The 21,718-nt window shown below is 32.1% G+C and overlaps 2 protein-coding genes across 3 annotated transcripts; both read right to left on the bottom strand.

Moving 5' to 3' along the window:
- Positions 1-3,033: 3,033 nt before the first annotated feature.
- On the bottom strand, positions 3,034-5,663 carry LOC145582532 (uncharacterized). Its single transcript, XM_081639511.1, has 3 exons — positions 5,214-5,663; positions 4,847-4,971; positions 3,034-3,520 (listed from the first exon to the last, which is right to left on the bottom strand). The coding sequence occupies exons 1-3, from the start codon at positions 5,530-5,532 to the stop codon at positions 3,314-3,316; spliced, it is 651 nt and encodes a 216-aa protein (XP_081495637.1). The 5' UTR covers positions 5,533-5,663; the 3' UTR covers positions 3,034-3,313.
- Positions 5,664-6,442: 779 nt separating this feature from the next.
- On the bottom strand, positions 6,443-21,026 carry LOC145583347 (protein ZINC INDUCED FACILITATOR-LIKE 1-like). Of its 2 annotated transcripts, none has more exons than XM_081640577.1 (17): positions 20,627-21,026; positions 11,629-11,669; positions 11,297-11,357; positions 11,088-11,190; positions 10,868-10,970; positions 10,227-10,280; positions 10,081-10,143; positions 9,846-9,895; positions 9,344-9,419; positions 9,042-9,245; positions 8,854-8,941; positions 8,449-8,534; positions 8,246-8,353; positions 7,899-7,943; positions 7,709-7,797; positions 7,064-7,107; positions 6,443-6,965 (listed from the first exon to the last, which is right to left on the bottom strand). In XM_081640577.1, exons 1-17 carry the CDS (start codon positions 20,781-20,783, stop codon positions 6,865-6,867), a joined length of 1,473 nt encoding a protein of 490 aa, XP_081496703.1. In that variant the 5' UTR covers positions 20,784-21,026; the 3' UTR covers positions 6,443-6,864. The 2 variants fall into 2 exon arrangements, with proteins under 2 accessions (XP_081496703.1, XP_081496704.1); XM_081640578.1 differs by lacking the exon at positions 20,627-21,026 and adding an exon at positions 12,607-12,855.
- Positions 21,027-21,718: the final 692 nt, after the last annotated feature.

Consider the following 21,718-nt stretch of genomic DNA (forward strand, 5'->3'; position numbering starts at 1 on the left):
ATGTGCTACACAATGTTTAGACTTTAGACAACACCAAAACTTAAAACCCATGAATTTGTACAATTTCTCTACTTAAAATTGTGATCCTTTCTATAAAAGACGGTGAATATTGTATGAAAAACAATAAACTATACAAGTTAATTTACAGCAAAAATTAAGTGGTAACTAGAAACTATTGCTGCTAAAGGTTTGCCCAGGATACGTTGCCTTCTGAAACTTCATCCAACCTTTGTACGTAAGGCAAAGGAAAACATCCTGTCTTACCATTGCATTAGAGGCAAACGAAGCACCACACAAAAATCAAGTTGTTAATCAATAACCATTACAGTGATATGCATGACTACATCTGCTAAGTGACTGATATCAAACCACCACCAATTGAAGAACATAACTGCTGCACCACAACAATATCACCAACTAGTAGACTCAAAGAACACATCAAAGAAAAAAAAGAAAGCTTAGGGAAGACACAGCCTAAAATAAACATAGATAGTTTTTGACAGCAGAATATATAATCTAGTAAGTCAAACTTTGAACTTTCTCACATTATCTTTACTGAAACCCAATCAAGAATTCTAGATAGAGACTAAAAGTTTGTTGAAGATGCAGTTCTCAGAGCAGTTAACGCATATTGTCAAAGCTTATGCTAAAACTAGGCAATCTATTTAACAAAAATAAAATTTCTACACCCATGAGCAGAACTCACCGAACATCAGCAGGCGACCTTAAGCAGTTTGGCCCTGAAAGTAATAGGACAATTTTTATCACTGCAGTACAAGCACAGATGCTGAGCAAATATTTGTAGCTTCAACCTCTCCCTTACCAATATGAAGAGTGGTGGTTGCTGATTGTTCTCATGCTTCCTAAGCATCAAATGGACAGCATCTGTAGGTGCCCCAAAACTACTCCAACAACCTATTTGGCCATGCCCATTGAAATCTCCTCTGTTCTCAAATCTCAACAGAACCGCTTAGCAGTAGGCTCGTATCTGAATGGTATGATTTAAGTCATCAAGATACAAGATTGTTAGCAATTTGTTCTTGTGCAATGCAGAACCTCTACAACAATTTTCCCATTAAAAAAACACACACACACACAACAGCAACAGGTTTCATCATCTACGAAGGATATCTCAAAAACAGAACAAAACTCACGATGACAATCTTCTTTCTTCACAGTAGGGGGAACAGAAGGAGAATTTTCTTTTCAGGGGGCTATCAATCAAATATAAATGTGAAGAAAGTATGCATAAGTTAACTAAACATACAACATACCAAAGATAAGGTTGAAATCATCGTGCAATTTTTCCAACAATTTGTCACCATCTTCTGAAGGAATTTGTGTACAATGACCACTAAAGTGGAAAAACAGGATATCCTCATATTTTGCCCACTGGAGCATTGGATTAAGGCAGCTCTGATGTTGGCACCTGCGGACATGACAGGAGTGAAGAATCAGACAACTTGTTGGTCAAACCCAAATCTTTAAAATCAGCAAATTCCACATTCAAGTGACATCTTTGATGGGGCAATGCAATTTGTTTTGACACTTGAATGGAATCATTTATTATGGTCACCCAAATCAGAAATTATTATCTTGTTTCTAAGGGCATATTAACATTCTCAATGAAGTTTCTGAAATATCAACTCAATATAACTACTTCACACACATCAAATATTAATAATTTAACAAATTGACAGCAAATTGCTGCAAAAAATCAGATAAATGGTGACATACATAGTAAAAATAAATAAGAAACAAAATCTCTTTAAGACTTACATTAATAAAAATGCAGAAGACCAATGTGCACACCCTCCCCCCTAACCATCGTCTTCCCCGTCCCCCTCTGGTAAAAAGGGTAACAGAAAGAAGATTGTACAGATGAACGATGCACACACCAAACGGAAGGTAGCATATGATGAAAAGCAGGAACAAAGATATGGGCTCATAGTTAGTAAAGAGGACAAACAGGCTACCAATCAGCTTATAACTGTCAGACATTCAATTCTCATGTGAGATGATCTCTTAGTTTCCTTGTTGAAAATGTGAATATCAAGCATGAAGCAATAAACATGGCAGGGTGGAAGTCACCTAAGAGAAAAATACTCAGGAAAAGACAACATACTCTCTTGTTCAAACAGAGCACTTCCATATATTGGCACTTCTGCCTCATTATTAATACATTACATGCAGTGCAAACAAAAAAAAAATAAAAAAAGGCTTTTTTTTATTGTACTCTTACAGTTTTACTCTCTAATTGAGTCATTGATATAATTTCAATTACTATGAAAAGAAAACAGATACTCCGGATACAACATATATACGTACCAGAATCAGTCAACATCATAGAGTAGGATTGTGTCATTGACTCAAGTCATTCTTCTGAGATGAAAGAAGTCCAACATCCACTGAAGAGAACAGAATGTCGTGTCCCAGGCTCAGCCTCTTGAACAATAATACCATAGCTTTCTTGATGTTGGCCTCCATGGATATCACAAGGAGCTAAGTGCAACGGTAAATGTTGTTGGGTCGGAATCCAACTCAATGAAAGAGCATCTTTCACATCCAAGTTAGATCCGTCATGGGACCCCACACAGCTGCACTTCGGTACTGGAACAATGGACATTACCAAAAGCTTATTTGCTTTTTACATGAATGAGCATCTTTCATTTGGTAAGGCGTCTTATGCACATTACCTAACATCCCCATGCCTCAGCATAAGCGCCTTACCAAATGAAAGCAAATAAGCTTTTGTTAAATAAGATCTTAAGTAGCGAGAACAAAGGAAATATTATTCACTACATAAGGGAGATTTTTGTATACAAATGAGCTTTAGTGGTATATGTAATAAATAATTAGATCAGTTAGAGAGCAGCAAAAGGGAGATGCAAATTCATTTTATATTACTCCGTATCATATAAAAGCTCAAATGCTTCTCAATTGAAAACTTCAAATACAGTAGTTTATAGTAATAAATTTGCTAAAAGGTTCTATTTGCTCCCCTTCCCCCACCCCACAATCGAAGATCTAATACAGTAGACTCTAGTAATATATTCCACAAAACAGAACAATTATACAAAAAAGAAAGCAAGATTTGGAGATCCGAAACCAGTAATCTTTTGCAATAAAGCAATAAAAGTAAATCACTGTTACAAATTCACCCATATAAAGCAAACCACCAAAAAGATAGCAAAAACCAATGAGTGAAACATCCTGACAAAGATCACAAAATGCGAGATGCCCTTAGTGCTAATGACATGCTATAAAAGATTCAAAAAAATCAGGACAGAATTTACAAAATAAAGTGGCAAAGTTAAAGATCATTCCAGATATTATAAGCAGTGTTCGAGCTGTTATAGTTAACAATTTCATCTTGACATCCCAAAAGGAATGCTGTCCTTATCGGATCTACATTCACCAGCGCATGGGCTATCCCTCTTGGGCTAGCTGCAACAGCAACCTCATCTGCACCAATTACCACTTCAGCATAACCCTTATCAGCTACTTGACTGTTCTCCAGCTGCACATGCATCAATGTCAAGTTATAATACCAGAACAAGGTGTATTATAAACTCCAAAGTAACACAAAATATGACATTGATCCTGCTTATAGAAAAATCACATCACATCATGCTCACAAATAATCCCTCTCTGAGTTAATAAATACAAAGCCAGATAAAGGGACCTAATAACAGGGAAGAAACCAACATTTAACAACTTGAAGAGTTGAAGTATATTGACCGAGAGAAATTTCTTTAAACATCTCTTAGAAAATATATCTAAACACATGGAAAGATCAAAACTTGCCAACAAATATACAAAGAGTGATTGCAGGTATCACTCACCTTATGAGCAAATTCCAAATTGGGATCCATGAATCAATATGTGAGTCACCAAAGGTTCAAATTGCTATCAAGAATGTATTCAGAAAGATTTTAAACACTTAATCTCAAGTAATGATTATGAGGTAAAGAATAATTTTGTGACATAGTAATTGATGATTGGCTAAATCTGTCTTTATTCATGTGAGTGGATAAAATCAAAGAATCATGGTATTCTTAACAATGCAGTATTATTGAGTACTCCTCTTCACTAAAAAAGTTAACATCTCCTTTTGAAGGTCAAAGTTAATCTTATAAAAAATATTTTTAAAATATCAATGTAGACACCAAAAATGTATTAGTCAATGATGTCAAACCTATCTAAAATAAGGAGATAATATCACAAATACATGTGATTCCAAGTTATAACTGCACTGTACAGTGAATATCTTCCATAGGGTTTCAGCAGGTCAAGATTGAGATAGAACAAGTCGAAAAGTCCCCATTTCCTACCTACTATCAAAAATCAATTGTAGCCTTTGTACGTTAAGAAGGAGCAAGTCAATAAGACTCCACTACCTCCTTACTACTAAATTGTAGGTTCATAGTCCATATTAAATTGATAAAACCACAATACTACAAAACAGCATATGAAACCCCATCCCTTGAGAAGAGGAATCAAGAGATACAATCAACTTAACATGTTTGGTAGTTTTGACTTTTTACGGTATATAGTTCAAACTATTGTTCCATGAACATTTGCACCCAAAGAAGCTAAAAGATACATTTGCTCCCAATCCCATTTGCAAACTATTGTTTAAAGACAGAATTAGCTGGAGCAGCTCCAAAGAAGCTAAAGTATTTCAGTGGTTAGAGCAAACATAGATATAATAGAAAGCAACAGAACAATGGTACAAATGCAAATCATAGAATCCATCAAACCACCAAGGTACTCATTTTTCTACCATCACATAAATAAGCAATATAACTATAGAAATTCATTCCAAGAAGAAATAAAAGCATACCCTAAATTTTATATGAGCACCCCAAATGATAAATGTCTCATTGCTAGTATAGTGTCTGTGATTCCCCCGAATACCACCAGGCCGGATTTCACCAACATGAACTGTAGCACAGGACAGTGCCCCACCTGAATACACACCAAAAAACACCAACAACGAACATTGTTTCAATTCCATTATCTATTACTGCATGATGAGTTAGCCAAAATTAAATTATAAAAAAAATGTAGAAACCCCAAATTAATTAATTTTCCTACTAATCTATCAGTAACCCATTTCCAATACACCGGGATCAAATCCTATCTACATCATTATCCTTTGCGACTCTAATACTAAAAAGAAATTGATAGAGATTTATGTATGTATATACCATTAATACCAGCATCATTTGCAGCAGAAACAGGATTAAGCAACCAACCCCTTTTATCTTTAGCCAATTTAGAAGGAAGAAACCTAACCAAATTAGCTTTTAAGTCTTCTTCTTTACTCCATCTTTGATGATTTTGAAGAACAGGAGAGAAATGAGAAGGGTTGTGAAATTTGAGAGAAACCCAAGTGAGAAAAAGGAAGATTAAGAGTAAAACAGGAAAAGCTTGAGGCTTTTTCAACAAATTCAGGATTGAGGAGAGAGAATTTGATTGGAATTGAAAAGAATTGTCTGAACTTTGGTTTCTTCTTGGACTCACCATGTTTGGCGCATGCCTATTTTCTGTGTGATTTCACTGTTTTTAGGTTGAAGGTTTTGGTTATGGCGTAATACTCTGATTAAAAATTTCAACACTGAGTCAAGAACTCAAGACTGTCATTGAAGATGAGACTCAATTGGTATAACGTACAACCAGGTGTATCTTTTAGTATAACCGTAAAAGACTAAAAGATACGTCCGGTTATACGTTATACCAATTGAAGGACCAAAACAATCCTCGTTGCATGTAAAACTACATGTGAACACCTAAACGGATGTATCCGTAGACCGTGTATGTTCTAATATAACTCATAAAGTAAAGTTTTGAGAAATTATTTTTAATCTAAAAAAGTATATATATTCTTGTCGTTTGATTATTACTCGTATAATATAATTAACTTTGAATGAATTATCCTTCATTCCTTTTTTAATAATTCGAATAGTATTGTATCAGTAAATCTAAGTTGATCACCAAAATTAACAAATTTCATTGATTTGGTAGCATATTGATAAATAAAATAGCTACGGTTCAATATTTTACCAATATAGTTACTTGAATTGATCTTAAATGAAAAAACTCGAGCATTAACGATATAAATAATGTTTTTTAACTGACATGAATTGATAAATGAAAAAACTCGATCATTACAAAGTTAAAACTATATACACCTTACACCTTACACCTTACATTGTTAGATGAGTGGAAAATAAGGATTAAGAGCGTGTTTATTGGTACATGGCTGTGGTTCTTAGCCAAGATCCATCTTTAAACTAGCACGTCGGGCACTCTAAGGAGAACTACTCAAGAGTCACTCAAAACCCTGATTGCTAAGTATACTACTCGAGTAATCGAGATGTGGATTTGAACTTAATTATCAACTTCATAGCTTGACGTTTGTGCAATTATGCCTACCTTGACAATGAAATCCCAAGTTTTATTAATTTCCTTCAAAAACAATTAATACATGCCTGTAAATGGCTTATAACAAACATGTTTAGCAGCAACCATAAAAATGGAGCAATCTGCCCCTCTTAGACAATTAGCAATACTAAAAAATTTATACATACTGAATTGAATACATTGCTAATAGCTACTGGAGCCAAGAGGATCATATATCGAGGAATGAGAAATCAAAATTCAATGACCAAATTTAACTATTCTACTTCTGTTAATAATATGTCATGAATATACAGAATTTTTGCTGAATCTCGGCAGAAGCCTTAGAGAGTGTGCTTAGCTTCTGCTTCTGCCTTTCTGTAGCTTTTATGCTGATGCTTGTCAAAGAAGACCGACTTTCTGTATTAAAGCTTGCAGACAAGATTTCAAGGCATGAAACTAGCAATACTCGTGAGCAGGCTTTTGAAGGAAAGGCTTGTAAGTCATCAGGAACCCAAGAAGTTCAACCACATTAAGGATGAAGAAAACCATGTGAGTTCCTGCAAGCAACAAATTACCAACAGTTAAATACTAAAAAGTGCCATTTAAATTGTAAATTTCGATAATTATCCTGCGATTGTAAGGAAACAAAACATACCAGGAAGGAAATTAGCCATTTGACGCATCTGTGCCCAAGAGAGACTGCAAATAGGAAATTCAGAACTTTAGAGTGATCAATGCTTAATACATGATGGTATGAAACCTAAGAACTATGCATAGCAGGTACTCATTTTACTTATAATTAATCCCTTTCATAAATGTACAGAATCACTAGGCTCAGACGCAAATCATGCAAGTTATGAAGAGCAGTTCCATTGCTTGCAAACGGCATGTTCCGGTGAAGAGAAGTATATGTAACAGAACTCTGACCATCTTTCAGGAATCAAGATCCATTTCAAGAGTATTCTTTAAATTACACAGAATGGCATGGATATGAACATTTGACACTTTATTTCGGACCAAAATGGATATCTTTCGAGTCCTACGCTTGGACACATTTTCTTTTCTGAAACTGGTACCCAAGTCTGAGTAACAAATTATCAATAAATGAACCATTGGCGTTTATCAAATTATCAGCATGGCTAGTTTACAATTTTCAAAAAAAAGGAAGCGGAAAACAAACCAGCAGCAAAATTAGGTGGACTCAAATGGAGACATGGAGTACTAGACAGTACACATGTATTGCATAGATGAGAGAATTAACCGCATTCACTCCTACGCTATGAAGAACAAGGAAACTTACAGGGATCCAGCAGCAGCAGGACCAAGTGCTTTGCAAAAAGACATGATACACAAAGAAAGTCCATTTGCAGCTCCTCTTTGATGTTGGTTCTGGTATTAAAACTCGAGATATTAGTAATAGATCCTGACTATGGTGACATAAATCGCAAAATCTAAGCAGAAAAACTGGAAAACAGAATGAAATAAATTACCACAGCTCTATTTTGCAGGAGGAACAATCCAGTAGTGATTGAAACCTGACATTTAGGATATTTAGAAGAATTAGTTATCTATGTCTGATACTTCGTCCATCCCATTGGACTTTTGCACGGGATATTAAGAGAGTAAAGAAAAGGAAAAAAAAAAACGGTTGTAGGGCCCAACTTATAAGAAACAGTAGAGAAATGTTTTAAAATATAAGAGTATTGTATAGTTTATTATTGGACAAATAAAGTATATGTACAATTATTTATGGGATGGAAGAAGTATCGTTGTAGGCTTGTAGCAAATGATTGTGTAATAACACAATTGGTTTTTCTTGGATACAAAATTTACATACCGAAAGCACATTTTTCACTGCAGAAGCAAGATCAACCACAAGTGAGAGACTCGTGCCTCTTAAATTCTCAAAGAAGGGATAACATGACAGCAATGCGATACTAAGAACCTTCATGCCACAAAAACAATAATTAGAGTAAAGGTGGGAAAATATCACAAGCCTTATCATGGTAGGAAGAAAAACAAACTAACTCAAAGCCATACCGCTCCTACACGTGAAACTGTGATTGGACCAAGCTTCCTCTCCATGAACGGGTAGAGAAATAGTTGACAAAATAACAAACCAATTCCTACAAAAGAATTGGAAAAAAAAATGTATAAAATCAGATTTATTATATGTTCACTGTATAAAGAGTGCCATCCTACGAACATGATCAATATCGAATACAAATAATTTTTCATATAACTAAATGAATACGAAGTATTTCAAAAGGACATCAAACCAAGTAGTCTAAAGCTGTCATTCGATAAAAAGTAGTAAAATTAGTTCAATGTCCACAAATCTTTTACAACTGGACATCTTACAGAAAAGAAATAGCTAATATATGATATATTTGATAAACGAGTTCAAATGCATTGCAACTATGCTATTGATTGACAGAGCTATACCTGCCACAGCAAGAGCTTGACCAACATCTTCAGTTGATAAACTCAATCCTCCAACAGACTTCGGACTTACAGTCCATAATGAGAATATCTGAGGGGGAAAAAAAATCAAATTTCATAATCAAATCATGATAAAATCTGAAGCTGATGTTTCCAATGATGTCTTTATGTCGCTAGATATTCCATATTACCTCAATATATGCCATATCATGTAGCTGGAAAACACAATATACTATGATAGTTGACATTAAAGGCCAATTTTTGAGAAGGCTGAACCATGAATTTGAAGCCTCCTCTTTGGAATTTTGCAATTTTTCAGTGTCAGCATCTTCTATATCACTAGAGTGATTCTGGACTGTGCCTTCAGCACTAAGCGTGCATGTGTGCAATGTTTCCTGAAAAAACCAGTGAATGCAGGTAACGATTGAGTTATTCAATAGAAGTATGAGTGGTCAGAAAATGCATTATAAAGAGATGGACAAAGAGACTGTACCGGGAGCCAGAAGCAGAGAACGAATACACACAACGCAAAGATTGAAATCACCAAAGAAACTAAAAAGTACGGGAACCTACAAACCACAATTCAAGTTGGAGAATATTAATATAAAATAAAGTAAATTCTTGCATCTAGAAGCATTAAGGCTATGTTTGGTTTAAAGGGAAAAGTTATGAACTGAAATTATTTTCAAAAAGAAGTACCCTCAACGGAAACTAAGTTTTAAATTTTATTTCCTTTGTTTGTTTCTTTTCTAGAAAAGAATAGAGAGAAAAGGTAAAAAGAAAATGGAAGAGAGGGAAGGAAGAAGGGAGATCCGGAAAAAAAATTGTGACATTCCTTTCCTAAATATGGAAAACAAACAAATTGATTATCCTCACAGATTTACAAACCAAATGAAAGAAAAAAAACAGGTAGTTTTCTTAAATAATGATTTCCCTTCTTAACAAACACAGCCTTAAAGAAGTAAGACACGGGATAAGGGGGAAAACGACTTTACCTCCCGAAAATTGATTCTTGAGAGAATACACTTGGAAATTTGTCTGCAGGCTGTACAAAAATATTCAGATGTATAACAAAAGATAGACAAGAAAAAAAGGCAGAGAGGTACAATAAATGATTGTAAAATTTGACGAAAATAAGGGAGATATATGAAGAATAATTGCATGTATTGATGTATACATAAACCAGAAAAGATAAATGAATTTCATTGTTTTAGCAGGAAAGAAATTCACCTGTGCAAGATAACCACCAATTGCAGGGCCTATGACCAAACCAATACCCCATGAAGAAGTCATCTGAAATGGATTAAACTCTCACTCAGCATTGCTAAGCTACTCAACAAGAATTGCAACAAACAAGCACAAGTTAAGAATCATACCATTGCCACCCCTAAAGCTTGATGCTCTCTACGGCTAACTTCAGTTGCATATGCCTGGCCAGTGAGTTCAAAAGTTCGAAGTAATCAGAAAAGTTATACAGAAAACGCTAATTGCTGATTTTGAAAATATGAAACAAAATGTATTAAAAAAATCCATGTAATGAATATATGTACATAGACTGTAAAGTACAAACAAATTTTCCTATCATTTCAGTTTTCTGTAAGACAGTAAGTGAAAATCGCCAAAGGTGATCATCTTTGACAAGTTTGGCTTTTCTGTAGTGTAAAAAGAAATATATATTATTCCAGGCATGTTGCAATAAGTTTCTCTTGTGGCTTCACTTACTCAGAGCCCTGGAGGGACTAAGAAACGGTGTTAAAGTAGAACTACATAGCAAGTTAGCAACACCATAATCAAGAGATCTCATCATCACCGTCTCTAAAAATTAACTTTCAATTTATCAGGCAGTTTCAAAACCTTACAATGAAATAAAAGAACAATCCACGACAATTAAAAAATTGGTTTTAGGACTTCAAAATCAATTTCCTTAGCATTTTTACTATCACCAACCCATACATTCCATTCAAGACAACAGAAAGAATGTCAGCAAAGAAGCTACATAAACATAAGGTGAACATACCCTCATCGGACCAAGTGTACCACAGAAAGCACCAAGAAGTAATCTTGTAGTAAGTGCCATCCAATAATTTGTGCTCAGGCCAAACATTGTATTGAATATAATCCTGTAATAAGCATATACTGTAATGTCAGTCTACAAAAGAGATAAGAGATCGATCATAATGGAAATAGTACATATGAGGGGAGGACTGAGGAGAAAAGAGTCAGAAGGCACTACTTACACTGATAATGTGCCCAATATCATGACAGGTTTGCGGCCATAATGATCAGCCACCATTCCCCATAAAACAGCCGTCAATGTTCTCCCAATCATGAATGCAGATCCTTCAACATACAGAAAAGTATTACATTGAAATGTGAACTCCGTTTGATAATATATCTCCATACATTATTCCTGTCCAAAATGTCAATGTAATAAAACTTTGCTTACCCTCAAAACCGGCATAGAAACTAACATCTTCTTCCCGTTTTGCAATATTAAAGTCCCTCACCTTAACAATACAATAGTCATTAGATTCACAGAGCCAGCAAAACTGTGATTGTGAAAAGGCAAAAACTTGTATACAACAACCTTAATCACCCCAACTTACATTATATCAACTTCACAACTTTTGGGGTAATTAAGCATGTCATAAACAATACTTTCGTTGTATTCAAGACCTAATGTTTTGAAAGTAATAAGGCATTTTCTCCAAGTAACTGGTCCACCATAGACATCACTAGAACAAAAAGACTACATATAACCCGAAAAATTGTACTCACCATGTAGTAAAGAAAGGGGAATATGGATGAAATCGGCAAAGCTGAAACAGCAACAAAGCAAGTGACACACGTTAGTATTACAATACAAACCCACTAAACAAGAAGTTAACCAAAAAATTAACGGAGGCATAAGTCATATATTAGATATTAGTATTAACATTCTTAATACAATCAAATAAGTTAAAATTAATCAAAATCACATCATCAATCAACCACATTGCAAAAACGAACTTTAATCACTTTATTTAGCTAATCATTGATGAAAACTAAATACATCCAAGTTAAAAAAAATTGGTTTCCTTTGTCAATCATGAAAGGACATGAACGTGTTGAATTGCAATGCCTAGAAAAAAAAAAAAAAAAATGGTACCCAATGATCAATTATTCATTTAGCAATGATTTAAAATCTCAAGTACCTAATACTAAGAAAAACTAGTCCCATAAACCAAATAACATCACTCAAACCAACAAAATCATACACTAACTTCCAAACCCAAAATCCCACGAAGATTAATAGCAAAAGCTCAATTGAAGTTCCCTAAGTAGCTTTATTAACAGTAAATCAGGAAATGATTGGAGAAGTCAATTATTAAAAACAAATCTTCTCAACATAAAAAACAACAGCATTCCAATGAGGACCACATTATGTTTCCTTGATTCATGAAAATAATACCGTACATTCATTAATGTTACAGTATGTTCTTTAATCTTTCAATCATTTAATCATAAAAGTTATGTTGTTTTTCTCAAAGTTAGCTTCTTTAAGATGCAATTCAAGAACAGAACACCAAAAAAAATACTGTAAAATATAAAGTACTTGTAGTAATAATAAAATGCATAAAAACACAAAATTCAAGAAACCCACATAATAAAAACAAATAAACAAATCATGAACAACATAAACAAAAATCAAGAAAACAAAAAAACCCAAAAAATCAACATAAAAAGAAAGAAAAATATAAGGAAAAAGAGGGTTACAAGAACAAAGAGTAATAATCCAAATGAAGAAGAAATGAAGCCAAGGAAGATTTGGGTTTTCAGCTTTTCGCTTCTGAACTTGACAACCAGCGCAATCTTCATTGTAATAGTAATCCTTCAACAACAATGGTGCTTTCTTTTCCGCCATTGTTAACCAACTTAATTTTCTCTTCAAAAATCTAACCTTTATATAAATTTATTAATTCCCTACTACACTTAACTAAATTGAATTCTACCACTACAAAAAAAATCAACAAAAACAGATTTTGTATACAAAAAAAATATCAATTTTTATAAAAAGATGGAGAAAAAAGAGTGTTGGAAATTAGAAAAGAATAGCATATATTTATTATGATTTGGAGTTGGTTAAACTGGTATATAAAGAGCAAGTAGTAGTAGAGAGATCTAGTTTCTCGTGTACCAAGGAAGATGTCGTAAGAAACAAAGAAGAGGACAGATTAAATGTGAATTATAGTTTGGTTTCAAAAAAAAAAAATGTGAATTATAGTACTATTGGATCAACGTGTCGTATTTTGTTTGTGTTTTTGTTGTTGCATGATATGCTTGTTTTTGTTTATTTTTCTAATTAGATTGTGTTGCAGGATTGAGATGGGACTACGGTTGATTCTACAATTTCGTATTGTCTTCCTCACTTTCCGTCTACATCTTTGGTTCTTATTATCACTCAACCGTACTCGATTGTACAATGTATTTGAAGTAAACTATGGGAAGAGTAAATACTTATCAATTTAGATAGGTTCAGTTGAATCGGGTCGAGTCGAGTTTAAATTTAAGGTTAAGTCGTGCTATCATTGTGCCCATACTTCTTCATACAACTAAGGGGGTGTTTTATACCAATTGCTCCTTCCATTATATAATAATCACATCACTTTCTTTTTTCATCTAGTTTATAATAATTATAAAACATTCTTATTTAGTAAGGATCCACCGATATTTTATTATTTCTCTCATATATCTTCTATAACTAATACTAAAATAACAACAGCTGACCATTCATTTATCCAAATTGTACATGTGTTAGCTTCTCCTTCAATTTTTTCCCGCCTAAACATTTTTTTTTCTTTTCTCTCTTTCACATATTTTTACGGGGAAAAAAAAATTAAATATTGACTACAAAATACTTTAATACATAATATTGTACATTAAACTCTTCAAAAAAAAAAAAAATTAATAAACTGTTTGGCAACCCTTTACCCAATGAAACATTATTTTATGCTTTTTTACAATTATTTTTTTATATAGCTCTCTTTTTTCATTATATTCGTGCATTGCACGGGAACTAATCTAATTTTCAATTAAATGTATCTCCACTAACTATTCTTTATATTCTAAAATTCCTCCTTCAGTCCCCACCCTATTATTCTCCTAAAACTTTGTGCTCTCCTTAGTATTGCGATTTATTAGCTTATTACGAAACGGAGGGAGTAACTTTTTGTCTGGCTTTTGGCTTTTTAGTTTGGTCAAATAGCCAAAAAAAAATATGTTTAGCTAATGATTTTTTTGTTAGCTTTTAAGCTAGCATTTCAACCAAAACCTAAAAGCCAATAGGAGTAGTTTTTTTATTGACTTTTAGCTTGTTAGCCCATTCTTTCACTAAATAAGTCACAATTAAGGAGATGTTCAGTTCGGCTCAGTACTAATACTTTCAAATCAGAACATGTCTTGATTTTACTACACTTTTGTAAACAGTTGACTTAAACAAACAAACCTAACAAACCAGCCAACATCCAAAAATAAGCTAATACTTTTAACTGGTCAAACAAACCAATCAAATCAGCCAACATCCAAAAGTAAGCTGTCGATTGCCAAACAACTCCTAATTCAAAGAGCATATGTAAATAGTGGAGATAAATAATGCAAAAATTTAACAACGGGGAAAATGTTCAATTGCGCACAAGCCGTAAGGTGATGAGTTATTCACATAAAGGTCAAGTCAGATTGACTCACCACCTTCTCTATGTCAATTAACATATCATGAAGCTGAAAAATCGACTTTGATCATCATTGATCTTATGCCATTATATGGTTAAGTACGGATCATATCATTAAGTTCAAGTTATTAGCAAACCAAATTTGACTTCGAACAAAAAATAAGTACTTAAAGGGTCCGTTCAAAAAAAAAAAAAAAAAAAAAACACTTAAAGGGTCAATTCCTTTCCTCCTCGGCCCCACCTAGCTAACAATTACAAGTGGTGGGGCATTTAAGGGATGGTGTATTATTCAAATTATTAAAGGAGTAATTATTTAAATTTCATCCGTTTTTCTACAGTTGCAACAGTTTGATTTTTACACTATTTATGTATTTCACTTTGACTAATTTTGACGATTTATATTTAAGAAAAAATAAAATCATGTGATATCTTGTTAGATTCGTCTCGATCTAAACAATTTTAATATCTAAAGTTTATAATATTTACTTATTGGTAATTAAAGATATTAACAATTGAAAACATGCATCGACAAGCGTGTAAAGAGAAGTATTACAACTATTTAAAAAAAAAAAAACAGAGGAAGTATGCAGCGCTTAGGACTACATATAAGAATTAACAATAAATAAACATTTATTATACCGATTTACTCATAAATTGTCGATAAATTTTCAACTTAATACTAAAAAAGATACTTTAATACGTCAAAACAAAACAATCCACATAAGTTTGGTATCAATAAATTAAACATTTTTTTTTTTGAAGGATACTTTTTACCAATAAATTAAACTTAAACAAAGTTCAAATAAGAAAAGACAGAAATGAATATAACTCATCCTTACATTTCTATTTTCTAAGGCTTAGGAGCACAATAGTGTTGCCCAACCTTATGGGTAAATACAACTCGATCTCAGAGATTAACATTTTTATTTATTTATTTTTTATTTTTTATGAGTAGAAGTTAATGACAAGAGTTATAGAAGGGAGTTAATACTAAAAAATACATTAGTATTAAAAAATTTAATAAATTATACAAGTACTTAGGACATGTTCAATTTACTGAGTTAAACTGAATTAAATTGTTTATGAGAGAAGGAAATTAGGACCTGAACTGAAATTAAGTTGAAATGAACAGGTCCTTAATTGATTTTGCAACATAATAATCAACTTAATAAAGCTAAATTTGTAGGTCTATGATAATAATACAACAAAGTTTGTATATTCAAACTTGAAAAGATACTCCGTAACACTGCCATAAAATTATTACACATAAATTTAAAAATTATTAAAAAAATAAAAAAAATTATATGGTATCTCTATAAAACGAGTAATTTTATACCCACCTAAAAAAATTTGCAATCTCTAATTCTTTTTTTTTTTAAAATTTTCCTATATACTATTCTAATTAGTCATGCAAGGTGTGCCTATAGATCTAGTACTTTTAAATTCCAAGGATGCATATAAAAAAAACAATCCCATACGCTTCCAAGTGTATATAATAAGAGTTATAAGACAATAATAATTCACCAAATCTTCCCTTTTAAGCCACCACCACCTCAAACATAATAAAAAAAACGTGCAAACACAAAAACCCCACATAATATACCAAATGTACCATTACAAAAAACGACCTATATTTCTCCACCCCAAAATTATACTCCGTAGCTATTTTCAATGGCAAAATTATAGCTTACGTCATAGTTGCACGTAATAATAATGATCCTATAGCAATCTGTCTTTTATTAGTTGGTTTTATTTGCTAAAAGTTATGCTAAAGCCATTGGCCATGTTTGGTAGTAAGTTTATTGGGGGTAAATTAGCTTATTTGACTAATTTTAGCTGATTGGCTAGTCAAACAAGCTAATACAAGTGTTTGGTAGTAAGCTTATTAAAAGAGCTTATTCCACTAAATAAGCTCTTTTTGAAAAAGTTCATACAACTATTAGGAGCTTTTTCAATTAGCTTATTCATTAATTATTGTGAAATGACACTTGTAACCTCATTTAATTTAAAATCCTATCTAAACTACCTACCCCACAATTAGCTTATTGGTCATTTCACATACTAAATCACCTTTAAGCTATCAGCTATTTACCAAACACTTTCATAAAATCAGTTAATACAATAAGTTAGTCAAATCAGTTAATAAAATCAGCTAGTCAAAATCAGCTAACTCAATCAGCTTCAGCTTTCAGCTTTCAACTTTCTCCCAAACAGGGCCATTGTTTTTATTCCTACTAGTAGTGTAGTAAACTTTTGGGCAACTATCGCCATTTTTTGGGAAAAAGTCCATGATTTCTCAAACCATATACAGATATACTAAAAGTTAATGCATGTGATGAGTGCTTAATTCATACATTCATGACTTATTTTAGTAACTAACACTTAACAAAGGTAGTACATAATAATCTTTGATACCTTAATCGACTAAAATGCTAAGTAATTAGCATCCACTAATTTAAGTCACGTAACAACAAAAACTAATACTTTGTTTGGATTGAAGAATATAGAGGGAAGAGAAGGGAAGAGAAATTGAGAGATAGATCATAGGCGGATCCAAGGGGGGCCTACCCGGGCCTTGGCCCCCCAATGCCCAGATTTTTGATATTATATAAATAAAAAACCTTGTACAAATATTCAAGTTTTATAGTCGGCTTAGTTGGTTAGTTACTTGTTGTTTAGATTTGGAAGATCAAGGGATCAATTCCCCTTGTTTGCACAATTTGTTTTTCCTTGTGGGTTTCTTATACTCATATTTCTCTTTATAAATTCGGCCCGATTTATTAAAAAAATTTGGATCCGCCCTTAGGATAGATAATCTCTCATTTGGTAGCAAATGAGGAAGGAAGAGAATCAGAAGGAAAGAAATAGAGAAAAAGAATTGCAAAAAATTCATTTTTACAACACAAAGTAAAAATCGTCATCTTTACAACAATGTCCGTGCCACCGTTACGGCCGACACGTAATAAGAATGCCCCTAGCAATCCCACGAAGCTACGAGGAACCCTTACCACAAAGGCCAAACAAGAAGAGAAATTGTCTTTTTATGTATCATTTGCTTTCTCTGAATTTCAATACTGTATCTGTATCACATTGATAGCTCCAATTCGATAATTTGCGAAGTATAGTACAATCCATGGTTTATTAAGCCTAGGTCGGTCGTGCCAATAGCGGGTTCAAGTTAGTGCACGTAATCATGGGCCCATGAACAAACTCCTTACCTTTCCTAAGAAAAGGACTAGACTTGAGAGTTTTAAATTACACACTAGTTTGGGCTAGTTTTAAAATTTTGGGAAATGAAGTTAAAATCAAACTAATTTGAAATTGTATTTATCATCCTCCTATTCTCCTAATAAATAATCAAATTTTACCGATTATTCCTACCTTTAAAAAAGTATGAGAAAATAGAAGAGTCAAAACACATATAAATAGTGTAAGGACTACTATATAAAAATATTTGTTTATCTATATGCTCCTTAAATATAATATTAATTATCTCTAAGCTTTTCCTTGATTTAATGATTTAACTTTTATAAATACTGTTTGGACAATTATATCTCTAAAATGTTTATTTTCTTATTTGTTCTAACAATATTAATTGAGTTCTTTTAAACCCTTAGTGTGTGCATATTTATACCCCTAAAAATTACCAATAATGCCTCCTTAACAACCCTAGTTTAAGATAAATCATTTCAAATAGTAGGTGATTAAGGGCGTGTTCGGAAAAATATAGTTGTGAAGATAGCTGTTAGATGTGAAGGTAACTATTAGATGTGAAAGTAGTTGTAACTGTGTAGGTAGTTTTTTAGCTGTGAACAAGCTGTAGCTGTGAAGATAGATAATTTAGTTAAGAGTGTTCGATAAAATAGCGGTTGACTAGCTATTACATATAAAAAATCAATATTTTATATTTAAAATTATAGATTAAATTTTCAACAGGTACCTCAAAAGCTACCTCTGCTTTCAAAACCTAATATTTCTAACTTTTCATAAAAGCTACCTCCACCACTAAAAGCTATCCTAACCACTATTTTGCCAAATATTCACATTTTATGTTAAGTAGTGGTGGTGGTTTTCGTCAAACCACTAAAAACTACCTAAAAGCTACTCAAACACTAACGCCGAACACGCCTTAAATAATTTATAACTTTTATCATACAAGGTACAACTATTGGACTCCGTATTGTTTGTGTACCTGGTGAAATCAACGAATATTTTTTTGTACCTGGTGTAATCAACGAATTAAAACAACTGTAATTTATAACTTTTATCATACAAGGTACAACTATTGGACTCCGTATTGTTCGTGTACCTGGTGAAATCAACAAATATTTTTTTGTACCTGGTGTAATCAACGAATTAAAACAACTGTATGTACTATTTTTGCTCATTTACTTATATTATACGAGTACAAGTTCGAGTAATTAGCATTTAGTGCTCCAATAAACACATACCTAAACTACCAGTCTACCAGCACCTTCCAATTAATTAAAATTTTCTATGTATATGAAAAAAAAAAAAAAAAAAAAAACAAATTGCTAAAATTTCTTTTTCTTCTAATTAAATTCTAAGCTTTTAACTTTTGTAGAATTTGTTACTCAATATATACTTGGTGTGCACGGTGCAACAAAACTAAACTAAGGTTAGTTTGCTTTTCATTTGATGATTAAATGAAAATCAATTATCAGAATGAGAACAAAATGTCCATGAGTATACAATGCGCCTGAATATATATAACAATCTCTGAACTTTTGCTATGGAATAACTTAAAAAGGTGACTTAAAAACTAGGTATAGTAACATCTAGTAAGATGTTGCGTAAGTAGCACTACATATCAGTGCGATTTTGATACCCCCATCCCTAATTGTAATTTGTAAACCAAGTGTGAAGAACCCACAAGTTCATTTCACATTGTATAATTTGTCGTTTTATCAATAGAGAATTTTATACTTTTTGTACAAAAACCATTATACTCTCTCAGCATATTTGGAATGTTGGACTTTTTTTTATTACAGAGTATTTATTTATTTATATTAGCTTTAACTATAATTTATTTACGAACATAATTTAACATAAAATATGGTGTTAAATAAGTATTAATATAAATTTTTATAATATAATTTTTAAAATAATTTTACATTAATATTTAATTATATAAAAATAAAGCCAACCTAGTGCATTGACTATGTCATATATTCCAAGACAAATAGAATATTGTATTCATATATATAAAAATGTCAATAATCTACCACTATAGCTAAGGACCTATTCTCTTCAGCTAATTTTCAGTTCAGTTCAATTCTTAATTTCCTTCTCTTATAAAATATTTAGTTCAATTTAATTTACTTCATTTCTAATAAGTACAGTTCAGTTCAGTTCAGTTCAGCTCCAATAAGTTCAGCTCAATCCAGTCAATTAGAACAAACCCTAACAACTAAAAAAGCCTTGCTAGTTTGGAAACATCGTATTACGGTTTTATGAAATTATTTAATTTAGTTGTAATTTAAATTTGGATAATCCTTTTTAAACTTCTTTCGTGTAAATTAAAGAAGTATTTTTCCTAATTTTATCTTATATAAACTTTTATTTTTTTAAAATAAACAGAAATGAGATGAATCAAACAAGACTTAAGATCAATCCCACATAAAATTAGTACTCCAAACAATTATAATTTATAACCCGTCACGCACCAAACAAGGCTTGGTTCATATGACAAGTGAGGCTGTTTAGAAGTGGTAAACCCTTAGCTTAACCATTTCATTTACTCTTAAATCGTCCTAATTCGCTAGTGACTAATCTTGCAAATTAAATTGAAAAAAAAAAAAAAATCGTAAGAGTTGAAGTCTTGTCTAAATCTAACTTATCACCCTTCCCAACTCATGTCTCTTACAAGTTACAAATGAGCCTCTTAAATAATGATTTCAAATAAAATAAGTATTTATAAGTTCGTCTCATATAAGATTTTTCCGATGATGAGAGGTAAATCATGTTCGGATTCAAATCCGATACGAACAAACTCAACTACAAGAAAGCAATAAAGAAGATTGAAAAAAAAAAAAATGTAAAATTACCAGCAGCAAGGGTAATAACCCAAATGAAGAAGAAATGACGCCAAGGAACATCTGGGCACTCTGCTCTATGCCTCTGAATTTGACATCCTGAGCAATTTTCATCAAAATCATACCTGTTCTCCTCCGAAACTAACAATGGTTCTTTGTAATCCGCCATTTTCAAAACCTTGGATTATAATAAAACTTGCAACTTTATTTTCTCTCTATTATTTGTATTAGAAAAAAAAAAAAAATCTCTGCACCAAAAATAACAAAAAAGTTTTACAAATTCATTGTGGGTTTAAAGGACAAACATAATTATGAAGAATAGAAAAAAAATATTAAATGATGACAGTTAATGTGTTATGATGGGTCGTAAGTTGAAAAGGAAAAAATCTGGTTGTGGTTCGTCCACGAGAATAGTATACGTAAAAGTTGTGAATTTATGCAAATTTGACGAGGGCATTGATGTAGCTAATCAGCACCTGTCTTATTTTTTTAATATTTTTTTAGTAATTTTAAATACGAATAATAATTAGATTTGGCATTGAACATATATGACAGTGACAGAATTTATTAGCAAACCAAGTAGCTACGATAGCTTCGCTTATAGCGCCAACTAGGTTAGTTCCCGTGCCATGCACGGTAATTTTCAGATTATTATTGGTGTAACACTATAATTATATTTATCGTTAGTGCTTGTAACATAATAATTCGTATTTAATTTCAAAAATAAAATTGTCAAAAAGTATTATAAACACATGAAAAATTTAATTACGATATATTTATTTTCTTATTATTTATAATTTTTACTAAAATAAAACACGAAAAATCAAACAAAAGTACAAAGAGCTTATTAACAAAATGAGTTTTATAAAAATACTCCTTTGACTATGACTGTTTTAAAATTCACAACAAAGTGATGCTCTGTACTATTTTTCTTCTTCCATATGTATATAACTAGCCTTCCATCTACCATATCTATATATACAACTTTTTTTTTTCTTCTTCCATATAAAATTGTCCACTTTTAATGTGAAAATATAATTAAAAAAAAGGTCATATTATCGCATAGATAATATCACAATAAGATTTACCATAGTAATAATTTGG

This window comes from Chenopodium album, chromosome 15, assembly GCF_948465745.1.
Source record: "Chenopodium album chromosome 15, dcCheAlbu1.1, whole genome shotgun sequence".
Classification (NCBI taxonomy): Eukaryota; Viridiplantae; Streptophyta; class Magnoliopsida; order Caryophyllales; family Amaranthaceae; genus Chenopodium; species Chenopodium album.

Bases quoted from the DNA above. Each gene is read 5' to 3' on its own strand.
- LOC145582532 (XM_081639511.1), bottom strand. From the start codon at position 5,532: ATGGTGAGTCCAAGAAGAAACCAAAGTTCAGACAATTCTTTTCAATTC. The intron at 4,972-5,213 runs GTATATACATAC...GTGTGTATTCAG, and splicing joins AAATGATGCTGGTATTAATG to GTGGGGCACTGTCCTGTGCT. The intron at 3,521-4,846 runs GTATGCTTTTAT...ATGCATGTGCAG, and splicing joins GTGCTCATATAAAATTTAGG to CTGGAGAACAGTCAAGTAGC.
- LOC145583347 (XM_081640577.1), bottom strand. From the start codon at position 20,783: ATGGCGGATTACAAAGAACCATTGTTAGTTTCGGAGGAGAACAGGTAT. The intron at 11,670-20,626 runs GTAATTTTACAT...TTGCTGTTTCAG, and splicing joins GGTTATTACCCTTGCTGCTG to CTTTGCCGATTTCATCCATA. The intron at 11,191-11,296 runs GTAAGCAAAGTT...TGTATGTTGAAG, and splicing joins TTTCTATGCCGGTTTTGAGG to GATCTGCATTCATGATTGGG.